A 22,532-nucleotide genomic window follows, 5' to 3' on the forward strand; every position below is an offset into this window, starting at 1 on the left:
TATGTGCAGGGTGCAGTGAAGGAGGGAGAGTGATTGTGGTTTGCTCTGTGGGAAGAACTTGTGGGGATGTGATACAGAACGTGTATGCAGCGAGAGGCAGGGGAGAGATGCATCAGGATGTTTGTGCAAGGAAGATGACAAGGCATGTAAGGGGGAGTGTGTAGGGACAGGCACAGCATGTTCGGAAAGGTGTAATTGGTACGATCCCTGTTTTTAATTATAACTTAATTGTCTGATGCCTCATTGTTTCTCAGTGATCGAGTGGTAGATGCATGAAGAAGGCACAGTTGCTGGCCTGTCACACTTGGAGAAATGCATAATTATTTTAAGGCACAAAATCACTTTATGTGTATATTTATGTATGTGTAATGATAGTAGGTTTCCTATATCAAGTTCTGGGGAGGGGGAGGGAGCGCTCAACCACACAAAGGGAAGAACCATATTCCTGTGGTGGTGTAACCTATTCCTTTGCATGAAGGCTTGTTCATGAACCTTCTCTTTCTTCCTCTGCGCTTTGCCTTCTTTTCCTTCCCAATTCTAACCTATATGTTTTGAACCTAAACGAAGCAACCTTGAAAGCTAAGATGTGAGATGGAATAAAAATGTGGATAGACTGTGTATGATTGCAGTAGGCTTCTATGTAGAATCATGTTGGGTATGGTTTGCAAAGGTTTTAGGATGCATCTGTTGCTACAAGGAGGAGTAAACATAAGTGAATGAGACTGTAGATGGTGCAGTATTGGTGAAGTGATTATGATGTGACTTAATGACATGTCCTGCTTCGTATCAGTATTCCATCAAACATCTTTTTCCACATTTGAGAAGATGCAGTATCTTGAAAGTTAGTTGAATAAAATGGATTTATCTCATGTTCTAAACTTAAAGATTACAGACTGAAAAAGCAACTAACCAAATGTCAATGAACTGTGCCAAGGGAGGTTCAGGTTGGGCATCAGGAAGAATTTCTTCACTTAAAGGGTTGTCAAGCACTGGAACAAGCTGCCCAGGGAGATGGTGGAGTCACCACCCCTAGAAGTGTTCAAGAAACAACTGGGCATGGCACTTGATGCTGTGGCTTAGTCGACGTGCTGATGTTCAGTCAAAGGTTGGACTCTATGAACTTGGAGGTGTTTTCCAACCTTAATGATTCTATGATTCTGTAAGTAAATATTTTCCATTTACCAGACCTCAGACATGAAGTTTTCCTTTGTGGTCCATTTTGACATTCCCAATTAGGTATTTTTAGCAGTCTAAACTCAGCAGACATGGAATCTGCAAAGCAGCACTGAATTGTTGCTATAACTGCACAGGTAAAATCTCAGAAATTATACCAGATAAGCCTTACTGTTATGCAGATTCTTATATTGGGCAGTTCCTTGCACTTGAGAGCTGATAAAAAAAGAATGAAATAGCACCATTTTTGTTATTCTTCGCATATTTTTCAAGCGTTTTGTTATTTATATACCCCTGCTTATATTTGAATTGCTCCATTTTATAGGGTTAGTCCTATTCAGGTTGTTCTTTCCCTCTTAATTCTTCATTGCTTCATAGAATTAATTTTGAGCCAGACTTTTTAGTACAGAAAATACCAGTGCTCCTAAAAATCAGAAGGACTATTAGCTTATTGCTTGATTATTTTGAGAACACACTGGAATATTTAGTCATCTTAGTTAAAATTAGGGATAACATGGGGCTAGCAGATGTGCAGAGTTTCAAATAAAAGTCAGGTTTCACTGAAGCATGGCAACTATTTTTAGGTTAGTGTAGAAAAGTAGTACTAATCTTGGCCCTGTGACAATATTGATCTGAATCCCAGCAGAAGGCTACACATTAACAGTACTTCAGCTGTTTCGTCAATTAGAAGTCAGAATAACTGCATTAATTTAATGTAAATTGTTATCAACTGATGTGGTAATTCTGATAGTCTCTCTACTGAATTAGAAATGTGCATAAATGGGATATGCTAAGTAGGACAAAACCAGATGAAATTTTGACACCAAAGAGTTCTCCCTTGAGATAGTTTAAACAATAACCACAACGTGACTTGCATTCTTTCTAATAATCTTTTTAGGAAGGTGATCCATATTCTCCATAGATTTCTTTTTTCTTCCCCATCACCACCCGTATGTTTTAGCACAGTGCAAGAGCTGTTACAATTTCTGATCATACTTGACTGTGCATTTTGGAAGATGTGATTTGAACGTGATAGGATTGGAGTCCGGCTGTCTGCGTAAGCTTTTACAAAACAACTTTCCCACTCAAACTTTTAACACGGAGTGGGATATTCTAATTGTTTGTAAAGCTTCTGAGAAGGAAGATTGTAAACACAGAGTAACTTCTAAATGGGGAAAACCAGATTTGCATTCTTTAAAATGCAGGAAGCCTTTGTGTGTTGTTACAACAGAAAAACATATGCATAAGGCATTAAAAGAGTATAATGATGGACCTAAAATTCACAGCATACTGGTATCTCTCTGTCAATTCAATTTCTTTTTTTCTGGATCAAGAAATTACTTGTATGTCTCTCAAAGTTTAACCTAGTTGTCTTTGAGATTGAAGAACAATTAGTTTGTGAAGATCCAACTTTTTTCTCCACCTAATTTTTCAAAAAATGTACTGCATTACATTTTTTAAATGTCCGAATGTCTATGAATGTCTGAAAATCTGTGTCTATAGTGTCATTCTACAAGACTCTGTGGAACCAAACGGATTATTTTTGTGATTCCTTTTGAATCATGTTATGGTGGAAACTGCCTCAAGTTCTGTTTCAGTATATCTGTGTACAGTCTCAAAGTTACTTGGGTGGTCAAAGTACCTTTCTCAGTTGTTTTGAACTTGGGCTTTTGCAACTTACATTTGAGTGTCTGATACTTAAGGAGGGATTTGTTATTTACCTGGTCAAGGAGAAGAAAGCACAGAATCTAAAATGCTTGATTTTTGGTGTCTCAAATGACCTCCCTCCTATCCCCAACCAAAACAAAATCCACCCGCACAAAATTACAGTATGAATTTAAGTGTTTAAATGGATTAAAATAATTTCTGTTGGGTACTGAGAGGCAATGGAAATGCAACAACAGTTAATACCAGGGCACCTCAGCTGACATAACCAACTACAACCAATTTCTTGAGGGATTCCCTTTGGATTTTTATCTTTGTGTTGGAGGAACCATTGTACTCCTGCTAGAGGAGGACTGGAAATATGCCCTTTTCTGGACTTGCACATTTATGACTTTTTGGAACCATGAACTGCTGTTGTGTAACCCACACAAAAGTACTTAAAATTTGGTATCAAGCTATAGTACTTAAAATATTTGCCACACTTCATGGTATACTCTCTTTTTTTATCCCAGTGTTTTCCTGTGTTCTCCTTGGTAGGCGGAAGGAAACACTAACTTTGAGTTTCATTGGATTTGATTGCTGTTCAACTGGTTACCCAGTATGTTCTGTAAATTTAAATCAAGGAGACAAGAACGTCATCAAATCTACATAAAGGTGAAACTCTACCAGTATGTCGAGTTTGTCTGTCTTCAGAGGTTGAAATTGAGGTCAAAGCTTCACAGAGAAAAGACATTTCCATATTATGGCTTGATGTTACATAGTAGTAATATAAATATTAAGGGGCAAAATGTCTAAATGTGCTTGTAGATTATAAACTGCTTTCAGAACTACTTCTAGAACGAAAGTATCAAGGTCATTTTACTTCTGTGGAAATTCAAAAACCATATGTTTTGGCAAATACTGAGAATTGAGTGAATGTCCAGTTATTCTTCTAATCTCAACCTGTTACCTTTCTTGGAACAGTTTAAAAAGATGTTTTGGAAATGCTACTATGTTGCTATTTCCTTTGAAGTCAATTCTAATTACTGCTTGTAATCATGAAGAGGTACCTAATTTTGTCTCTTATACCTGAAAGCTTTTATTAATTATACATTACATATATGGAAGCTTGTATTAATTATGCACTACCTATATGGTGTGTATAGCTACAATGTAGATTTTGTCATCTTTTTTTTTCTCGTTCATTCTCTAGGGAGATTGCCTTGCAGAGAAGGTTTACTCTTCATAGTAAAAATTTCATGCTCACTACTAAGGAAAAAAACCTCAGTTCTGACACAGAGTTTATGAGGCAGATTAAGCACTGCCTTGAAATGGCTTTGTAGAAACTATAGAGTTATTTCTGTAATGAACTATACCTTTTATGTCTCACATATATTTTTGAAGAGCAGTTATGCGGGGGGGGCAAATTGGTACTCAAAATTTCTGTTTCACAGGTGCTTAGAAGAAGGGATTCTATTTCAACCATACAGTCAGTACTTAAGCTGTAATTTCACTTACAGTTTAAGTACAATAATAAGAATAGCCTTTCTGGGTGTGGGATTGCGTGACTGGAGGGAGGACTCTTGTCAGTTCAGATTAGAACAGTGCAAACTCCTGGGGAAATGGACCTGCAGAAGAATCTCCATGTGAACACTCTGGGAGGATTTCAGGTCTCTGTTGTCGTGCCATCAGCCTTTTAGTTTGTATGCTGATATTGGAGACTGGGAATAAAACTTAACCATATGTATGTCAGTAAAAACAGCTACATGAAGAAGTTGTGATTCAGAGGAGTTTTGAAAGATGTTCTCCTAAGGGCTCTGATGAATCTGTTGTGTGGATTAAATTTGAATGGCTGACACTGAATGGCTGTCCCTAACCAAATATTGCTGCATTAAAATGAACGGACAGTAACTTTTCTCTCAGACTGCTTTTTTTTTTTTTTTTCAGAAATGTATTATGCTCTGAATGCTTTGAGAATGTGTATTTATAGCATGATTTTACAAGACTGTGTGACACCAAATGAATTATTTTTGGGATTACACAAATTGTAATTTGAGCACACAGTCCTTGTGGATGTTGTGATGGAAGCTGCCTTAGATTCTGTTTCAGTGTGTCTGTGTAGAGTCTCAAAGTTGCTTGAGCGGTCAAAGGAAAGTACCTTTCTCAAGTGTTTTTGAACTTAGGCTTTTGCAAATTGCATTTGAGACTCTGCTTGATGCTTAAGGAGAGATTTGTCATTTAGCTGGTCAAGAAGTACAGAATCCGTACGATGCATGATCAGCCTTGTGATGGGCTACAGGGAACAGCTGCTTCTTCTATTTGATTTTAATTTTCTGCCATGGGTCTGTTGGTGTCCAAGCCCATAAAGTAGATGATACGGGTTTCCCCATGTTCCACTTAAAAGTGATTTTAGATTGGACTGTTAATTGAATGCTTTATTTTTTATTTATTTTTTAGGAAAGATATCTAAGTGCATCATCATGTACTGTTTCTGTTTGGGAGAGAATAACCTTAAAAGAGGAATAATGGATAGTTATCTGAAAAAGGAAATTTTCAGTCATCAATTTTTTTTTTAAGGAAAGCAAACAAGAAAAGATTTGCCAATCAGTATATGACTAACAGATGATGAGGATAAAACTTTGTCAGACCTGTTTTTTCAGCTGTCTTTCTGTGTATGTTTAAAGAATATATGGGGATACAATTAACAGCTTTTTCCAAATTTCTTACTGTTTAAATGGTAGTTACTGGATTAATTTTTTTTCCTCTCCTGATCGGAACCAGTCTCTAGTCATAGAAGATTAGGTAAGGAGTAGTTTATTTTTCCACGTGGTTCAGCTTTGTTTTGCCATCTCCAGTAGTGGTTAGAACAAGATACCTTGAAAGGCAAAGTGTGAGCTCGGTGGATCATAACCTGAAAGGTTAGTTTTCCATGTAGCACCTATCTCAGAGCAACGTGGGGGAAGCAGAACTTGCAAAGCTTTTTTGCAAATAGTAGTGTAATGCCAGTTTCTTTTGGTGAGGTATTGGATTGAACACTGTTTTCTGTCATGCAGGCTACCGAACATTAGTTACATGATAGCAAGTATTGATAAAATGTTATCTTTCAACTGAATTTTGGGCTTGCAAGTAATTAGGTCGATCAATAATTCTGCTAACCATTGGATTTCCCCTTCATTTTTAACATGCAAAAGTAGGAACCATCACACTTGGGTGAGAGGATTACTGTCTCTTTGGTGACTTAGGAAACAAGGCTGAGTAGCGCAGGCCAGGCAAACCTGTTACACCTTAATACCTTGACGGCTTGCAGGAGTAAAGCCCTAGTCTTTAAAAGGCTGGATTGGTGATTTCCAAATATATTGTTGGCAATAGGTAGCTGGTCTTCTGAAAAACACACAGGAAGGGGTGATGTGAGCTAATTGATCAACTGAGGATGAGCTGATGCGCTTGAGGCAGCAGGAAAGGCAACCTCTAAGCACCTTCTGCTCTGCACTAGGAGGCAGTTGAGTTGGGACAGCCAAAGGCCTCAAGGTAGAGTTGTGTAGCTGTGGACATCAGCTCACAAATGACCTTGATCTTTCATCATGAGAGCAGGGCTTTGCAGAGCCAGGCTGATGCCCTCTAGTAAAATGTGAATGATGTGGTATGAGTACCAGTGCTGGCAAAATAAGAATGATGCCTCTTCTGGAAGAAAATCAAGCAGCAAAGTGGGCAGTGTGGCCAGCTGCCTCTGTCTGGAAGGTTTTATTACATTGGGCAGCACTTATTCTGGGGGAAACTTTAAAAGCATTATAGCCCTTATAAGCAGCCCTAAGTCATTGGAAGGCATTATGGAAAGACAGGGAGATATTCTCAGGTGTATTTGATCTTGTTTCTGAAGGTGAGCCTTAATTGTTTAAGATGACCAGCACAGTAAGAACAGAAATATTTGATAGGAGGTGTTGCTTTTGATCAGTTAGTTTGTCACAGTGTTGGAAGAGAAAATATCCCAAGGAAAGACCAGTACTAAAGATCCATTGGGTATCTGGCAGCAAGGAGGAAGCTGTAAGTCTACTGAAGACCATACCCTGGGCTCTAGTAGAGAGTGTCCAAAGGGAAAAAAAGGTTAGTGACCACAACAGACCAGGATGGGTGGGATTTTGAAGTGCACAAAGTCAAAGCCAGAGCAGGGTGAGCAGCTGGAGCACAGGAATGAGTGCCTGGAGGGTACACAGTGTCTGTTTTTTGAAATAAAAGACTTTGCCAGTCTGTCTCTGCTGTAGACAAGCTTTGTTCAAGATGAGATTGCATTTCAAGGTTCACTTTGGCGTGTCAGAATTTTTATTGATTGTACAGAAAGCTTTACCATGGATTCTAATTTAGCACCAGTGCTGTGCCATCAGCTGTTGTGTCTTCCATATCACTTATTTCAGTTCTGTTGGCAATGCATATCCTGTCTAACGCTCCCTTTGTCGCCTGGATACGGTTACGTTTTGCCACTTGCATAGTGTTAAATGATTCTGCCTGTCTGCCTGTCTGATGCATTGATTGTACATTTCTGGAGGAAGCATCAGCCAGCAGCAATTCTCTGAGCATTAGAGAACACTTATACTGTAGTGTAACACGTGAGATAATCTGAAATTTATGGTAAAGGAACACTGTTTTCTCTTTTCTTCTTCCTCCTCCATTTTTCTGGTGTGTTTAAATAGAGAGCTTTTTAGGATGCCATTCATTACTTTAGCTTGCTCGTGAGCTGCTCTGGGTAGCAAAGCTGATCTGCTGCCTTTCCTGCCACTATAGCAGCAGGCAATTTCAGCAGGTCAGTGAAGGGAAGATTGCTCTGGCAACAGTTATGTGTCTCCACTGAGGAGGAGAGGTGCAGCAGGCTTCTGGGTTTTGTGTTTGTCAACAAAAATCTGCACATCAGGGGAACTGAATAAAACTTTAATTTTATTTCGTCAGGATTTCCCTTTGAAACATCTTTTTTTTACCATGTCTAGTACTCCATAAATAATATTTAATAAATACTGTTCTTGCCAGTGAAAACCTGAGAGACTTGATGCTTTATACACATGGCAATATTTACAATTTAACTAGGATATGTGCTCTGTCAACCATGGAGGGGAAATACATGGATTTAATTCTAACCTACTGTCTCCTTTGGTCAAAATGACCCAAAGTTGGTTTTTTTTCCTGACTTGATAAATACTTCAGCTTTGTTTTCGGTATATATGTCTTCTCTTTTTGCTGATGCTCTTTAGAGTCTTTCACAGTTCATCTTCCATCTTTCCCAAATCTACTTTTGCCCATAATTCCTTTAGTGTGCTACTAAGCAAGGCTATTTTTGAGCGTCTGGGTTTTTAATAACTTTTGATTTGAAAAGTTGACAGATTGAAAGTCCTTGTCTACTCTGATTTCAATGGAAATTAGATACATAAATATCTCTGTGGAACTGAGCCATAATGGATGAGCTGCTAGCAAAACTGTTTCATCTGTAAAGAAAATAGTCCTCTTTAGTAGAGGACTGAATGACAACTGAAATTGCATCCTTAAAAAAACATAAGGACTATCACCAAAATTAATAGTATAACCTTATTTTGATCTTGAAATAACTATCAGAAAAGATTTCTTCATATCACTAATTTTCATGGAAACAGGAGACCTTTATCACTAACTGTTGGACCAGAAGAGATTAATATGTGTTGCTTTCAATGGTGGCAAGCTAACTGTGGGGTACCAAGGAGTTATGTTCTAGGACTAGTGGCAATTAGTATGTTTAATAACATGAAAGGGGAAGGAAAATAGGGAGATTATTCTTTTTGTGTTTGACAGATTTACACAAATGGATACTTTATTTATATGATAAAGAAATTTTTAAAAAGTGTAGTTGCTGAAGAAATTTAGTGTACAAAAGTATCAGGTAATTTTTCAAGAAAATACTGCCTTTTTAGCTCATTATAACCAATCTTTCAAAAGAACAGTGAAGATACTACCAAGAGAGGTCAGTCAAGGAATGTAAGAAATGGCTCAAGATTCTAAGAATAAGCAACTAGAATTTTCTCTTTTGGGTTTTGTTTTGTTTGTTCTCGCAATCCCTTTAGGAATGTAGAGATCTGTATTTCTTCTTATGTTTACATTTTACAGTTAAACCCACACTTTTCTAGAGTTTGAGATACCCTGTTGTTAACACAGTCAAACTTGCTACAAAATGCAAAAGCAAAGAGAGAAGAAATATTCTTTCTACATTCAGGGTATTCTTAATTGTTGTTTTGGATTACTGTGTACAGGTATTTTAAGGGCATGTCATTGTCAGTACCGTCTGTAACTGAAGAAAAATAAATGATATTTGACAAGAATACTAGAATATTTTTTACAGTGATTGAACACTTCCTTGACTGATTGATTTTGGTGGATTTTTTTTTTTTTTTAATAAACAGAAAACTAGACGTTATGTAATAAAAATGAAGTAAAAATTGACAGCACTATTTTCTTCGGAGAAGTGATACATGAATGTACTAGGGTATTTGTTTCATTAATGGAAGTTTTAAATTATCAGGAACTGTTCAAAGAATAAATATATTATCCTGTTGGCACTCTCTGTCTTTTCTCTCTGCTTGCATGCATTAAAAATCACATTACAAGTGTTCATCTAGAAGATGACAGCCTCAGTTGTCCCGTGTCTGTTCTCCATTCGGGGAAAACGTATTTAAAGAAGCCTCTCGGTTCTTCTGAGATGCAAATGCAGTGTGGCTCTAGAGGCTAATAAACTTGCACAGAGTAAAAGAGTACTATAAAGAGACACCTTTATTTTTCTAAATGTACTTATTCCATAAAAATAATCTTTTATGATACGAGAATTGTAGCTAACATGTACAAGAACACCTAAAAGTTACTGTCTGAGGGAAAACAGCTTTGAATCTGTTTGTGGCCTCATCTGTGACTTGTGTGGTAGGTGTGGTACTTTGTGGGGCTGAATACATCACACACTTGTAGTATGCAGTAAAAGCTGCATTTTTTTCCAGTTTTAACTGGGATTCCTAAATGAACCATATTGGTCAGATATGCTGTCATGTATTTAAAATAATTTGTCTGTCCAACTTGAACTTTAGATTTATCATCTTACATAAAGATTATAATAAGCCTTTTTCCCATAAGAGTTGCCAGTTTGATTGTATGTTTAGCTTTGATTGTACATTTCAGCTTGACCTGAGTAGAAAAATACTTACTATTCCCAAAAAACTGTGCTATGATTTGTAGCGATTTGACTTATTAATGCAGGAGCTGATGAGTAGTTGGAAATACTCTAAAGGCTTGAGCACACATCATAGCTATTTGTGTTAAATAGTAACTTGCCTCATACCTTACCAACTTAATGTTGTGTTACCCTCACACAGTGAGCATATTTATATGTATCTCCATATGAGATATATATGAGAATCTATGGTGTAAAGAAAAACTGGATAATAACAGCTTTTATACAGGCAAAGAGAGGGCACACATGTAAACTAATAGCAGTCCACAAAGTAGCTTTATTTAAAAATATATGTGGGAAGTGTATGCTAGATGATGTAACTTTTGAAGAATTATCTGCAACTGGAAAATAATTAAGAGGATTTTTTGTAGTCTGTGATACTGAATGTTCAGATTCTGAACCAGAATTAATGAGATCTAAGTTCACTTGCCTGTTTTACCACAAATCTTGTGTGCTTTCCCAGAGGTAACATTTTTTTTTGCAACTTATTATTTTAACCTGTAGTGCACAAGAATACTTCCTCGCTTTGCTCTTTAGTGAGCTTAAGTTCTATGAGAATGGCCTGTGTCCCCTTTTTCTGAATGAGTGCTGCAGTAAACACAGTTAGGCCTATGTTTTGACTATTCTTTTTTAAAAAAATGAATCCCTATTTATGCTATTGTTTTCAGGCTAGAAGCTGCTAACTGTGAGTAGCATATAATATTAAAATGGCATGCATACAGTTGCCAAACTCAGAAGCAGTCAACCAGTTCTAAAAACAGTGTTGATGTACATGGTGTATTTCAGCCTAAAGGTTGAAAATATCAACAACAATGGATGTTGGATATAAAGCACAACCAGAGCAAAGCTTAACCTGTGGTCAGCCATGTGGAACTGCTTAAAGCCATTGCCTCTCTTCTGAAGGAACTGGAATTGTCCTATTGACATATATATGCATGGTTGTTTTATGCTTACAATGCCTGTAGTCCTTAGTCTGTGAATAACTGTGCTGCTCCAGTTCCCAGAAAAGGAAACTCGATTAAACTTCTCAGTCCTATTGAAAGTTGACAGTTTTATTGTTCTTAGATATGTGGATAACTGTGCACAGAGGTAGTGAGTGAAGAAATCTGTGTCAAAATTGAAATAGTAGAATGCAGGTAGACCTGGAATCAGCCTAGGATGTACTGGAAGAGAAAAAGAGTTCTTGACAGCGGCCAGAAGGAAGTTGAAGTTTTCAAATCTAATAGTATTTTTGAGGGAGATATTTTCAAAATTCCCAGATATGTACTTTCTGCTGTCTCCCTTCTTTTATGAAGGCAGAACCAAGCTTATATTTGACTTCTTTTTCATTCTTTGCTTTGATGGACCTTCTTTTTGAGCTTCCTTTTTTTTTTTTTTTTTTTTTTTAAACCAAGGAACAAAGCAAATAGTTGCCAAATGTGTCCAAATGTGTCATGTGTGTGGATGGTAGGATGAACAAGGGATGATACCCTGATGCTTGAGTCAGGAACAGCATATTCTTAGTGAAGGGAGAAGATTCCTTCCAGTTGTTTTTCATGTTTCTGTTTCATATGATTTTCATATTTACCTATTGGCATTCAGAAAACTTATCTATTTGAGATCCTTCTCTCTAGTTTTTGTTTCTGGTATTTTGTACAGCAAATGAACTCCATAAAGGTCTTTTCTTTACATGGAAAGTGGTTGCTTGGGGCTTTGACATCTTCTAGTCTTTGCCATCATTCCTTAAATTCCAGTTCACTGTTTCACTGTTGTTTTGTTTATTGCTGTGTTCCTCTGTTAAAATTTCTCAAACCTAAATATTTACAGTAAGTTATAAAGCTGGTCAGCATCTCCTTTTTTCAGTCTTTCTATTTTACTATTGACTGATCCTTTTGTCCTTTTGTAGAAACATTTTCCTATACAATCTTAGCTATTGCCTGCTTTTTCCCCTCGGCGTTTTCCTTTAGTCTCTCCATTTTCTTTTTCTTAGGATATATGTTAATAAAATGAAGTTCTGGGTGACAGGTATTTTCAGTTTCCCTTGTAGCGTGTCTTGACATGCTTCTTTTGCTTATATAGCAGTTACTATCCTATCTGTGGCACTATATTATTTAAATCTATAGATTATTATATTTTATCCATACTCACATATTTGTAGCCAAAGTATTTGCACTGTAGGGAGTGACTTGAATGACTGGAAAGTGGGCCAGTTTTAGGACTGTGCAACTAGTGTGTTTGTATGTGTCTTCCTATTGCTCCAGGTTTCCCTGCTGCCTAAAATACTTCTTTATGTGCTGTAAGTGTGCTTCTGGTTGCTTGTTTCATGGTTATTAAGTTGCTCCACAATTTTTGTTCAGTTGAATCTTAGCACTAGGGAAGAGCAGGTGTATGTGGGAGGTGTGGCCTTATTTTGAATATTGAAATAATTTTATCATATTAACAACTAATATGTTGAAATCTTGACCTTAACAGTAATTTAAAAGCATTAAACACCTAAATAAAAGATGAAAAGCCTCTTTCAAAGATGTTTTTCTTGTTGGTCTTTAAAATGGTGTTTTTTCTGTCTGTTTCTAGGTTTTCTCAAATAATGATGAAGCCCTTATTAACAAAAAACTACCCAAAGAACTTCTGTTAAGGTAATTCTACATAATGTATTAAGGAGTAAAAATCTGAGTGTTGTACATTGCTTATGTGGCTTGCAGGCTATCAAATGGTATTCATTCTTTCTTAAATCCTCTTGAAATACATAGCAACATACCTGATTTAGTTCTTGGAATTCTTGAACTTGTTGCCTTGATTTGTTTTAATGTGTTCAAATTATACTATACCATGGAACATGTAATTTAATAGTGATCTTTTCCTTGCATGTCAGAAAAAGAACTGAAATATAATGTCCAAAAAACTTTGCTGTACCGGGTAGTGACCTCTTCCATACTGCACAATGTTTTTTATCTGTCTGAAGAGCTTATAATTCTTTCTCTAGTGTAGTTCACACTCTGTGTCATGAACAGCAAAATAAAATAGAAATTCCACTTCAAAGCTTCCAAAAAAGTCACCACAGTGAAAAGCACTGTCTGTTACCGTTACTGCTACTCTGTCTTATATGAAGCAAAACCACCAGGAGGATCTTTCTTACTCTAGTCATTCAGTTTTTCATGAATATTATCAACTTGCTGGAAGTTAGCTGCAACACCAAGATGAAAAAGTCCAACCCATGACTGAGACACACTAATGGATGTCTTCATGCCCTCAGGTTGTTGAAAGCTGATTTCAAGCAAAGTATAAGCTGCCAAATGTGGAACTGTTGCTTGATTGGATGTGACCACTCCAGAGCTAGAACTGAACCAGCTTACCACCATCTCCTATACCTACATATAGGTTTTGTTGCAGCCCACTGTAACACTTTTTAAGGTGAAAGAAAAAAATAAATGTTTGCTTATAATGGTGCAATTACAGTTTTTAGTGATGGTGTTATTAAAACTGAGCTGATGATTTTTTCTTAAAAAAACCCTCCTGCACCTGGGGAGGAACAATCCTTGCACCAGCACATGCTGGGGGCTAACCTGCTGGAAAGCAGCTCTGTGGAGAAGGACCTGGGGATCCTGATGGACAACAAACTGTCCGTGAGCCAGCAGTGTGCCCTGAAGGCCAAGAAGGCCAGTGGTATCCTGGGGTGCGTTAGGAAGAGCATTGCCAGCAGGTCGAGGGAGGTGATCCTGCCCCTCTACCCAGCCCTCATGAGGCCACATCTGGAGTGCTGTGTCCAGTTTGGGGCTCCTCAGTACAAGAGAGACATGGAGCTCTTGGAGCAGGTCCAGTGGAGGGCAACAAAGATGATTAAGGGACTGGAGTAAGGACTCCCTTATGAGGAGAGACTGTGGGAGCTGGGCCTATGCAGCCTCAAGAAGAGACAACTGACAGGGGACCTCATCAATGTCCATAGGTATGTGAAGGGAGGGTATCAAGAGGATGGAGCCAGGCTCTTTTTGGTGGTGCCAAGCAATAGGACAGTAGTCAGTGGGCGGAAACTGAAGCACAAGAAGTTCCATGTGAATATGAGGAAGAACTTCTTTACTGTGCGGGTGACCAAGCGCTGGAACAGATTGCCCAGGGAGGTTGTGGAGTCTCCCTCACTGGAGATATTCAGGAACCGTCTGGACACAATCCTGTGCCATGTGCTCTAGGATGACCCTGTTTGAGCAGGAAGATTGGACCAGGTGACCCACTGTGGTCCCTTCCAACCTTATCTATTCTGTGATTTTAAAGAAGTCAGCAGGAAAAAAAACCCAGTGTACAAGTGATTGGGCAGGACCAGTGGCTTAGCTGTTAGTTTTTGTGTTCAAGATAACTTCTTATAAAGCAACTTGAAGGATATATAGGCTTACCATGTATTTGACCACTGAAGAATTAGTGCAGCTAGTCTCTGCTACTACACTAACTGTTTTGGCAGTGTCTAAAGAAGCTTTCTGCATGGTTGCATGGTTTAAAGCCTTCCTGGGGCTGGAGCAACAAAATAAAATATTCCAGGCCAAGCATACACAGAACTGATTCAGCCAACCGACTATTTCTTGTGCTCATATGTGCTTTTTGCAATTGCACTGTGATTTACTAAAGTAGCATTGCAGCTGTAGCCAGAAGAGTTGATGATCTGAGAAATTGAAGTGGGACAGTCAGCTTTCTCAGTAAAGAACATGATGATCTCATATGGAATGCTGGGACTCAGTCTGCCCTGCCAGAGAGAAATAAAGTGCCTGTTTCATTATACCCACAATTTTGTGCTGACCATCAAGGTTTTGGAATGGACAGGAAGGGGATGAGTGGGAGAGGTACTCTGTAAACCTCCTTTTGAAATTGTACTGCTGCAGAGACGAACTCACAAGGCCAGTGGAAGAGCATGTTAGAGAGTGTTAAGATGGGACATGCATCTCAGTTCTCATCCCTGCAGAGTGTAGATACCTAGGGAAATTTTGAGGCACAAACCTGGCTGTCTAAAGCTTTATCAGAGGAGAATTTATTTTATGTGCCTGCACATAAAGGCTTTTGCAAGACTGAGTCTGAATAGTCTTTCAACACCTAAAACACTTTATGCTCAAGCTGCAACATGTTTTAAAATAGTCTTGCCCTATGGTTATGACAGAAGAGATTAAATATTGCTGCATTGAGTGTAATTAATATTCTAATTATTTTTCCTTTATTTACTAAGCAGTCTACCTTTTAGTTAAAAGGAGAGTAAACCAGTTGCAGTGGAAACATTGCTCACAGTGCTGGAACTGAATACTAAGTACTGTTGAAAGTAGCATCAAATGCACTTTGTTGTTTGCTTGCATCAGATATGTATGAACACTGTGAGAAAGCCCTACAGCCCTTTTTAAAAAAAACATAATGTTGTACCTATGGAAGAAGAGTGGTTAATAGCTTGTTATAAATATCTGGAAATTAAATGTAAACACAGTTTCTTCTGTTGCACGAATTGGTCTTGTTCTCATTTGCATCAAGTAGTTAAACTTATGTAATCTGAATATAACAAACAATCCAATTTTTTTTCTTGAAAAATGAGAAACTTTTTCCTAATGGTAGACTTACAAAGTACTACTACTCTAAAATTTTCTCATTTGTTGTTATAGTTGTATACGCTAAAGTTGATCAAATTAAGACCTTGGTCTTATACTGCAGTTCTTCTTCTTATTATTGTTATTATTAATCTAACAATCAGAATTACATTGGAAGATTTTATGTCTTGCACATTTCATTTACTATACTAGTGAGCTTCTCAGGTAAGAAACTCATTTGAAAGGATAAGAAACCAGAGATTGTTTATTCCTTCTCGAGTAGACCCAGATAACTTGGCAGAGGAGGAAGAGAATATCTGACTATGTGGACAGTGGTGGTTTTGAAGAAGACTCTTGTTTGGAGGGACCAGTTATGCATTTATGGAGGTAGAATAGCTGGAGTAGAGAAAGGGAGGTGTTTAATTTGTAACTTTTTCTGGTTTATGGACATTTATTTTCATTTACAATATAGGAGTAATTTTTTTTCCTGTGGAAGAAATAGGCTGCTTCTAAAACTTTTGTTCTGTAGTATTGTTCAAATTAAGGGAGAAATGGTCACCCCTGTTAGCTGTTGCAGTGCTATTAGTTTGTCAGTTGGCAAGGAATGCTCTTTCCCCTCTGCTCTTATAAATTACAAGAAGAGAAAAGTTGACTAAATGCTAAATTGTATGATGTTTAAGTAAGAATTGCAAGGTGGTACTATAAATCATGTCATTTAGACAAAGTTTTCAGATGATCGTAGCGTTATTTTTTTTTCTTAGCCTATATGTTTATGGGAAAGCATCAGTTGAATATAGAGGACATTCGTTGTGGATTTGCATTGGTGTCTGAAATTCATAAACCCATATCTATCGTCAGATGAATCAGAAATCAAGTCAGGCTAATACAACTTCAGTGGTAACTTTTCCAGCAAGATGTCACAGCCTTAAAATGGCTCATCTTTTTTTTTTTTTTTTAATGTAAATTGCTGAGGAAAAAACTCCCAAAACAATGGATTATTAAAGTTACAGTATGAGTTTGGAAATAACTGGAAACAAAAAAAAAATTGCAGTGGATTTAATTAATATTAGAATGTTCTGACTTTCCATCAGCTTCAAATTTTTAATTTTTTTTTGTGCTTGATAAAAAGTAATAATACACATTTGAAAATGGAGATGCAGCCAGTACTTTTGGCATGTAGAAGGAGAGATAACATTTGTTCATTTGTATTTTAACTGCTAATGTTCTGTGCTGTATGCTGTATCTTAATATATAAAGTACTGACTAGTGAGTCGAAGAACTGAAAAATATAAACTTTTGTCTGGAGCAGTTCTTAGGTGGTAACAATTTTGTAAGCAAACAAACAATAGATGTGTTTTGAGGGGGCAAGAAAAAGAAATCTGTCATCTGGAACATGATTCATTTTCCACACTTCAAGGATTTGTATAATTGAACAGGGTAATATTTCACCCTGAGTAGCTGAGGCTGCTGTTCAGTGTTTGACAATCTCAGGGAAACATTCCAGTTTTATAATACACATGCAATCTTTTATTTTGATTTTAGACTGGTTTTCATGTCTTAAAAGTCCTCTGTAGTAGTCGGCCAAGCAATTACAATGTAGCTATGTAGAATTAAAACCAGGTAAATTGATACAAGTGTATAAGCTGCAGTCATACAGATTAGGAACCTAATTGATTGTGTAGGAATTGCTTATGAAAGTAAAACTTCTTTTCTGTGTATTTAAGCAAATCTGTGGTTTTTGTAAAGCGAATTCTAGTAGTGCCTCATACAAGTAATTTGTATTAAGTAAATCTTTTAATTAAGCGTGCCTGAAGTACATCTGTCCAAAGAATTAGTGCAGAGCAGCCCTAATTCACACTGTTCAGTATAGAAAACTCCTTTAGAGGTTTGTTAACTGGAAATATGGAGACTAACGTTGGCAGGAAGTGAGCAGAAACAATGGGACTGATGACAGCATAATATCAAAGCGCGACTGATTTCCAGTGGTCCTTACCTCCAAAACAGTGATCAGAAAATCAACTGAACAAGTGATCCAAATGAGCCATAGGTACAGGCCTATGATAAAACCTTTGAAAATTAGTTAAGTATTTTGATGGAAACTACAGAATTATAATTATTTTAGGACTTACTGGATGCTTTCAGAATCCTTATGTGCTTTGGCAGCAATTGAAAAGTAATATCACACTATCGATAATATTTTTACTTGTTTTAACATGATCTACCTAATGTTAAAATGTATAGTCTTTTAGTTTCTCTGTATTTTCAGCCTTCAAGGTGGTGTATCTAACTTCCAATATACACTGAGAATGCAACAAGTCACTGCTTTCTGATTAATCAGCTTTGGTTAGGAAAATTTCCACTTATTCTGATGATGGAATGGGTTTTAAAACTTTCCAGTGATTTACTTCATATTCAGGACAGAACTTGGACTCTGTTTGAGGAAACTAAAGACTCAATCAATAGCTTGGTGGTCAGCATACCCCCTTCAGAATGTGAGAAAGGTCTCATGTTGACCTATTTTTTACACTGCTACATGTATTGTTTGTCTGCTTATGAAATTCTTACCAAGATCAGTTCCAGATGCAAGTTTATATTTTTCAGTTCTTTGCCTCACCAGTCGGCACTTTGTACGCATTTTCTGGCTTCTTTGTATGAGATGCTAAACATTTGCAAATGATTATGTGTACAATTCAGTTTGGCCTTTTGAAATTGGAGTAGGTAGCTGCCATCCTCTATTTAATATGTTTAAGTGATTTGTTTTTGTTCACAAACAACTGCAAGAGAAGCTTAAAACTGAATGTTTTGGGCAGAGATATTTCAGATGGAATTCCCATTAAAATGTGAATGAGGGGCTCAAAGAACTAGGAGCAGAAAATTACACACCAGTGCTCTTGTATACTGTGTTAATGAAGAAGTGAAGATTTGGAAATGAAAGGGGTTTTTTTGTGTCAAGGTGCTGAGTAAGATTTGTGAATTTTGTGAAAGAAATACTTTCTTTAATGTTTCTGCCTGAACAATTGAGACTTCCTTATAAATGGAGTGCTTCAGTATTACTTGGTTCAAGTGCAGGTATTATCTCTCAGTAAGAACATGCTTGTGACAAAGGATTAGTCACAGTGGAACAAACAAAAGTGAATAAGCATTCGAAGTAGGAGTAACAGCTAAAGGGGATATACTAATGACTTATACACCTCTTGGAATCATACTTTACCATTTATTTTGTTTCATTTTGTTTTTCTTTTCTTTGCTGTTAAGCCCCTCTTTAGAATCTCTTATTTAATGAAGACTTAATTCCATTTAGAGCTTTGTTTACCTTTAAACTGGAGTTTTATTTAAACTCAATTTCTTAATTTGTTAATTATCAAAACTAAATGTTCAGAAGGATCAGTGATATAAGGAAGTCTGCTTTTTATATGGAGCTTTGGTGGGCAGAGGGGGAAATGTTCTTCCTCATTTCTGTGTGAAAAGTGCCATCAAAGCAAAAAGGCAATCAAAAGATACTTCTACTTTCTATAAAAAAAATTAATTTTTTTAAAATATTGTTGCTAGACAGTTTCAATAATAGTACTACATATAAAAATAATTAGACCTTTTTTGTCTGTAACTCGTGAAGTATTTACAGAAGAGGTGAGCTTTATTATCTGTGTGTTCACAATGCAGACACAGGCATCAGGAATAGAAGTCTTTTGTTCAAGGTCATGCCCCAGGCCAGTAGCAGGTTGGATCAGGTCTACCGAATCCTAATCCATCACTGACCAAAGTATGCAGTAGTGGTCGTGGTTTATGGAGCATCCCTAGGCTGCACGTCACGAGTGCATTGTGTAATTTGCCTACATCTTTACCTAGTGCAGCGTGGATATAGTTGATTTTTGGCTCTTTGGTGCCCAAATTATAATCCCTTCACTTGTGGATAAAAGTAGACCATGGGATGGTTGGAATGGCCAGCAGGTTGGATTGGGACTGTGGGCTGCAAGTTAAACCACTCTGAATCATTAGGCTAACTGCTTTTATTTAGGAAGATGTGCTATAGTTGCAAATTTGTACTGCATAAAATCACTTCATAAAAATGACATTTATATTAAAAAATATAGACTAGCTGAGGCTGGAAAATTATACAGAACTGGCCTTTCTTGAGTTTATCATTGGTCATTTTGTTTCAGATACTAAGAGTATTAGTTACTGAAAATGTTGCTGTTGGTCATGGTCATACTTTACAAATAAGTAAAATTTTTTTAAAAATAATGTATTACTTGTATTGCAAGTAATGTGTGGACCATAAAAAGTTAGATGCTGCCCTCTATAAAATGAATCCAGCAAAGCTGATTATTTGTAGAAAAAGCTGATTTCTGTTTCAACTGAAAATAGATATCAGGCATCCTGTAGTCAGCCTGTTATTTTGCAATTGCTGATACTTTTATGCAAGAGTTGTGTAGCAATAAGCATCTTGGCAACAGAAAAGGAGGTTTGGCTTGCAAAGAAATGGTTTTTTTGTGCCATGTTTGTTATTGAATGCTTGTGATGTACATCAGCCGAGAAAGACCTGAGTAGTTTATAAGTGGAAACTGCAGGATTAAGTTACTGGAGAGTTTTGGAGCATCTAGCAGAGTTTCCAGTTTAAGTGCTTTACTTTACAAAATAACTCCTCTCTAGTGAAAAGGGATTTGTTTTAATAACTGACCTGAAAGGTCAAGCATTAGGTGAGTCAGTGCATGTGTGTTTCATGTAGCAATTGGCATTCATCGGCCTTTTGTAACACACTGCTGAAAACAGGCCTGACAGAGCTAAAAGATAGTTGTTTTTTTCTTAAAATAGAAAATAGTCAGATTCCTTAAGATTTAAGTATGCCTCGCTATTTATGTTTCCAGGGCAAGTGTTATTTTGCGGTTTTGTTGAATAAGGTATTACAGGACTTAGCTGCAAAGTTGTTGAAGTTTGGAAGTAAACCTACATTAGCATTGTTAATGTAATCACATAGATATGAATTTATTTATATAATTTATTATTCATGAAAGATTCTACTTTTCTGGATTATGGATATGAATTATTTAGCTTATCTGTGTGGTTTCTAGTCTGCATATTTTTATTCTAGTGATTGTACATACTGCTGGACTACACTCATACCTCATGTCTCATACCTCAGTAGGGTGTTTAGTAAAATGGGGGACAAAGGGTGAAGAGAAACCTTCCACATGTAGTGAATTGTAAATGTGTTTTGTATTTACTGAATATGACAAGACTTCTGTGGTGGTTATGAGACTTTACCACTGTGTATATTCAAACATTATTAGTTCAAACATGAACTGTGAGTGGCTGATGCCCTCTTCCCCTGTCACTTGGGCATTCTTGCAGAAAATTCCGAGAAAAACTTGTTAAAAGAGGAAAATCAAATCTGTGAAAGCTGTACTTTGTCTTTCTGTGATAGTTTTCCATGTATGTAGGCTTTTCCATGTTGCATGTGAAGGACTTCAAAGACAGCAGATTTACTATGCAAGGAATTGTACAAATCAGTAAGAAAATTGTAGTCTAAAATGGGGAGGACATAACAGATTTGTTGTGTGCATGTTTTATAACAACTGGATAGTATGGTAAAGTTGAAAGGATCTTCTAAGCAGATTATCTGGTTGATTGGTGTCTTCGGTGAGGCATTTCTCATCCTGGTTACTTTGGTTTTCATTTTGATAAAATTTGTTGCCATTCTTTGCATGCAAAACCACTATAAATTTAAACAGCATGGAAAACAGAAGTTCTGAAAGGGAATTTCATTCATAAGTCATTTATTAAACAAAACCATAACTTATGTTATTGTTGAAGATTTTTCAAATTACCAGGTGTTTCTGTCATACCAAATTTTGGGGGTTGGGCCAAAAATTCTAGGAAGTCAAGTATGTGTGTGTGGTACTTATTGTATGCATTGTTATCCACTTTTTATCAATCCATATGGCATTGTATCAAAATACTTAAAATGAGTAATTGCCAGGCCATTAGTTCAAAAGCTTATTTCTCCTGTGATCGAGTTTGGAAAGGCCTTACAAAGGCAAAAGAGAAGCAGTTTGACTCTTGTACAATTCGATTTCTCTCTCTGTAGGAGGTACACTGTGCAATGTTGGGGTTTTGAGAAATAGGTGTTTCTCTCTGTGCCTCTGGGGAGGGAAACAAAATATTAGGACTCAACCATCTCTGTGTTTGGAAAGACATTGGACAGTCTGTTTATAGCAGAGGGAATAATGAAGCATGTGTGGAAATACATGGGATGATAGAAATCATCACTTAGATCGTCACTTCTGCTTAGTGGGACCATAAAAGTTGCAGTGAAAATGCCTCAAGAAGGTCTGTGACCCTCTTACGCTGAGTTTTGGTGAATCTTGGGTATCAAGAAAATTCCGGAATACTAGAAGAATATGAATCCTGACTGCAGCACCTGTAGGCAAGAGAGACATGACCAGAAATCTCAGCCTCCTATTCTGTGTGCTTTGGAAAATTCACCATAGATTTATTTGATGGAAAATTGAGAGAGAGGAATATGACAGTTGTTGTGGTTTTGTGGAAAATAAGTCCTTGGACAATATCATTCTTTGAGATTAAACAATGGGTTGGCTTTACCAACCAAAATTACACATTTCTACTTAGGCATTTGACTTTTAACATTTGATGGTTTTATTTTAAAAGTTAACAGTACATGTGCAGTATATCAATGTGTTTTAAGGGGATTAAGTTATAGGTGACACAAAAACAAATGTAATGGTTTACCCATATGAAGACATGGCAACAACATGGCAATAACATGATAAATTGAGGTGTGTTCAAACAATATTAATTTTACAGAATAATTTTGCATGGATAGATATACTGGTCTAAAGAATGCTACAAAAAGAGCTGTGGTCTGACTGTGTACTTCCAGAACAGGGTGTGATGATGAAATGGACAAGATACTGTGAGATTCTTCTTTGATGCTGTGTCAA

At 36.9% G+C, this 22,532-nt stretch overlaps 1 protein-coding gene across 4 annotated transcripts in view; it reads left to right on the forward strand.

The window, feature by feature from the left end:
• Positions 1 to 22,532, forward strand: part of FBXL2 (F-box and leucine rich repeat protein 2) — a 56,366-nt gene that overhangs the window by 6,168 nt on the left and 27,666 nt on the right. For 3 of the 4 annotated variants that reach the window (XM_051768517.1, XM_051768516.1, XM_051768518.1), the window contains exon 2: positions 12,599 to 12,660. In XM_051768517.1, the coding sequence (XP_051624477.1) occupies positions 12,599 to 12,660 (62 nt within the window). Of the gene's footprint in view, positions 1 to 7,214; positions 7,441 to 12,598; positions 12,661 to 22,532 lie in introns of those variants that run through there. The other variant, XM_051768519.1, reaches the window with a different exon arrangement.

Source organism: Manacus candei, unplaced genomic scaffold, assembly GCF_025592945.1.
Source record: "Manacus candei isolate 608988 ecotype Guabito, Panama unplaced genomic scaffold, ASM2559294v1 h1tg000095l, whole genome shotgun sequence".
In the NCBI taxonomy this organism is placed as follows: Eukaryota; Metazoa; Chordata; class Aves; order Passeriformes; family Pipridae; genus Manacus; species Manacus candei.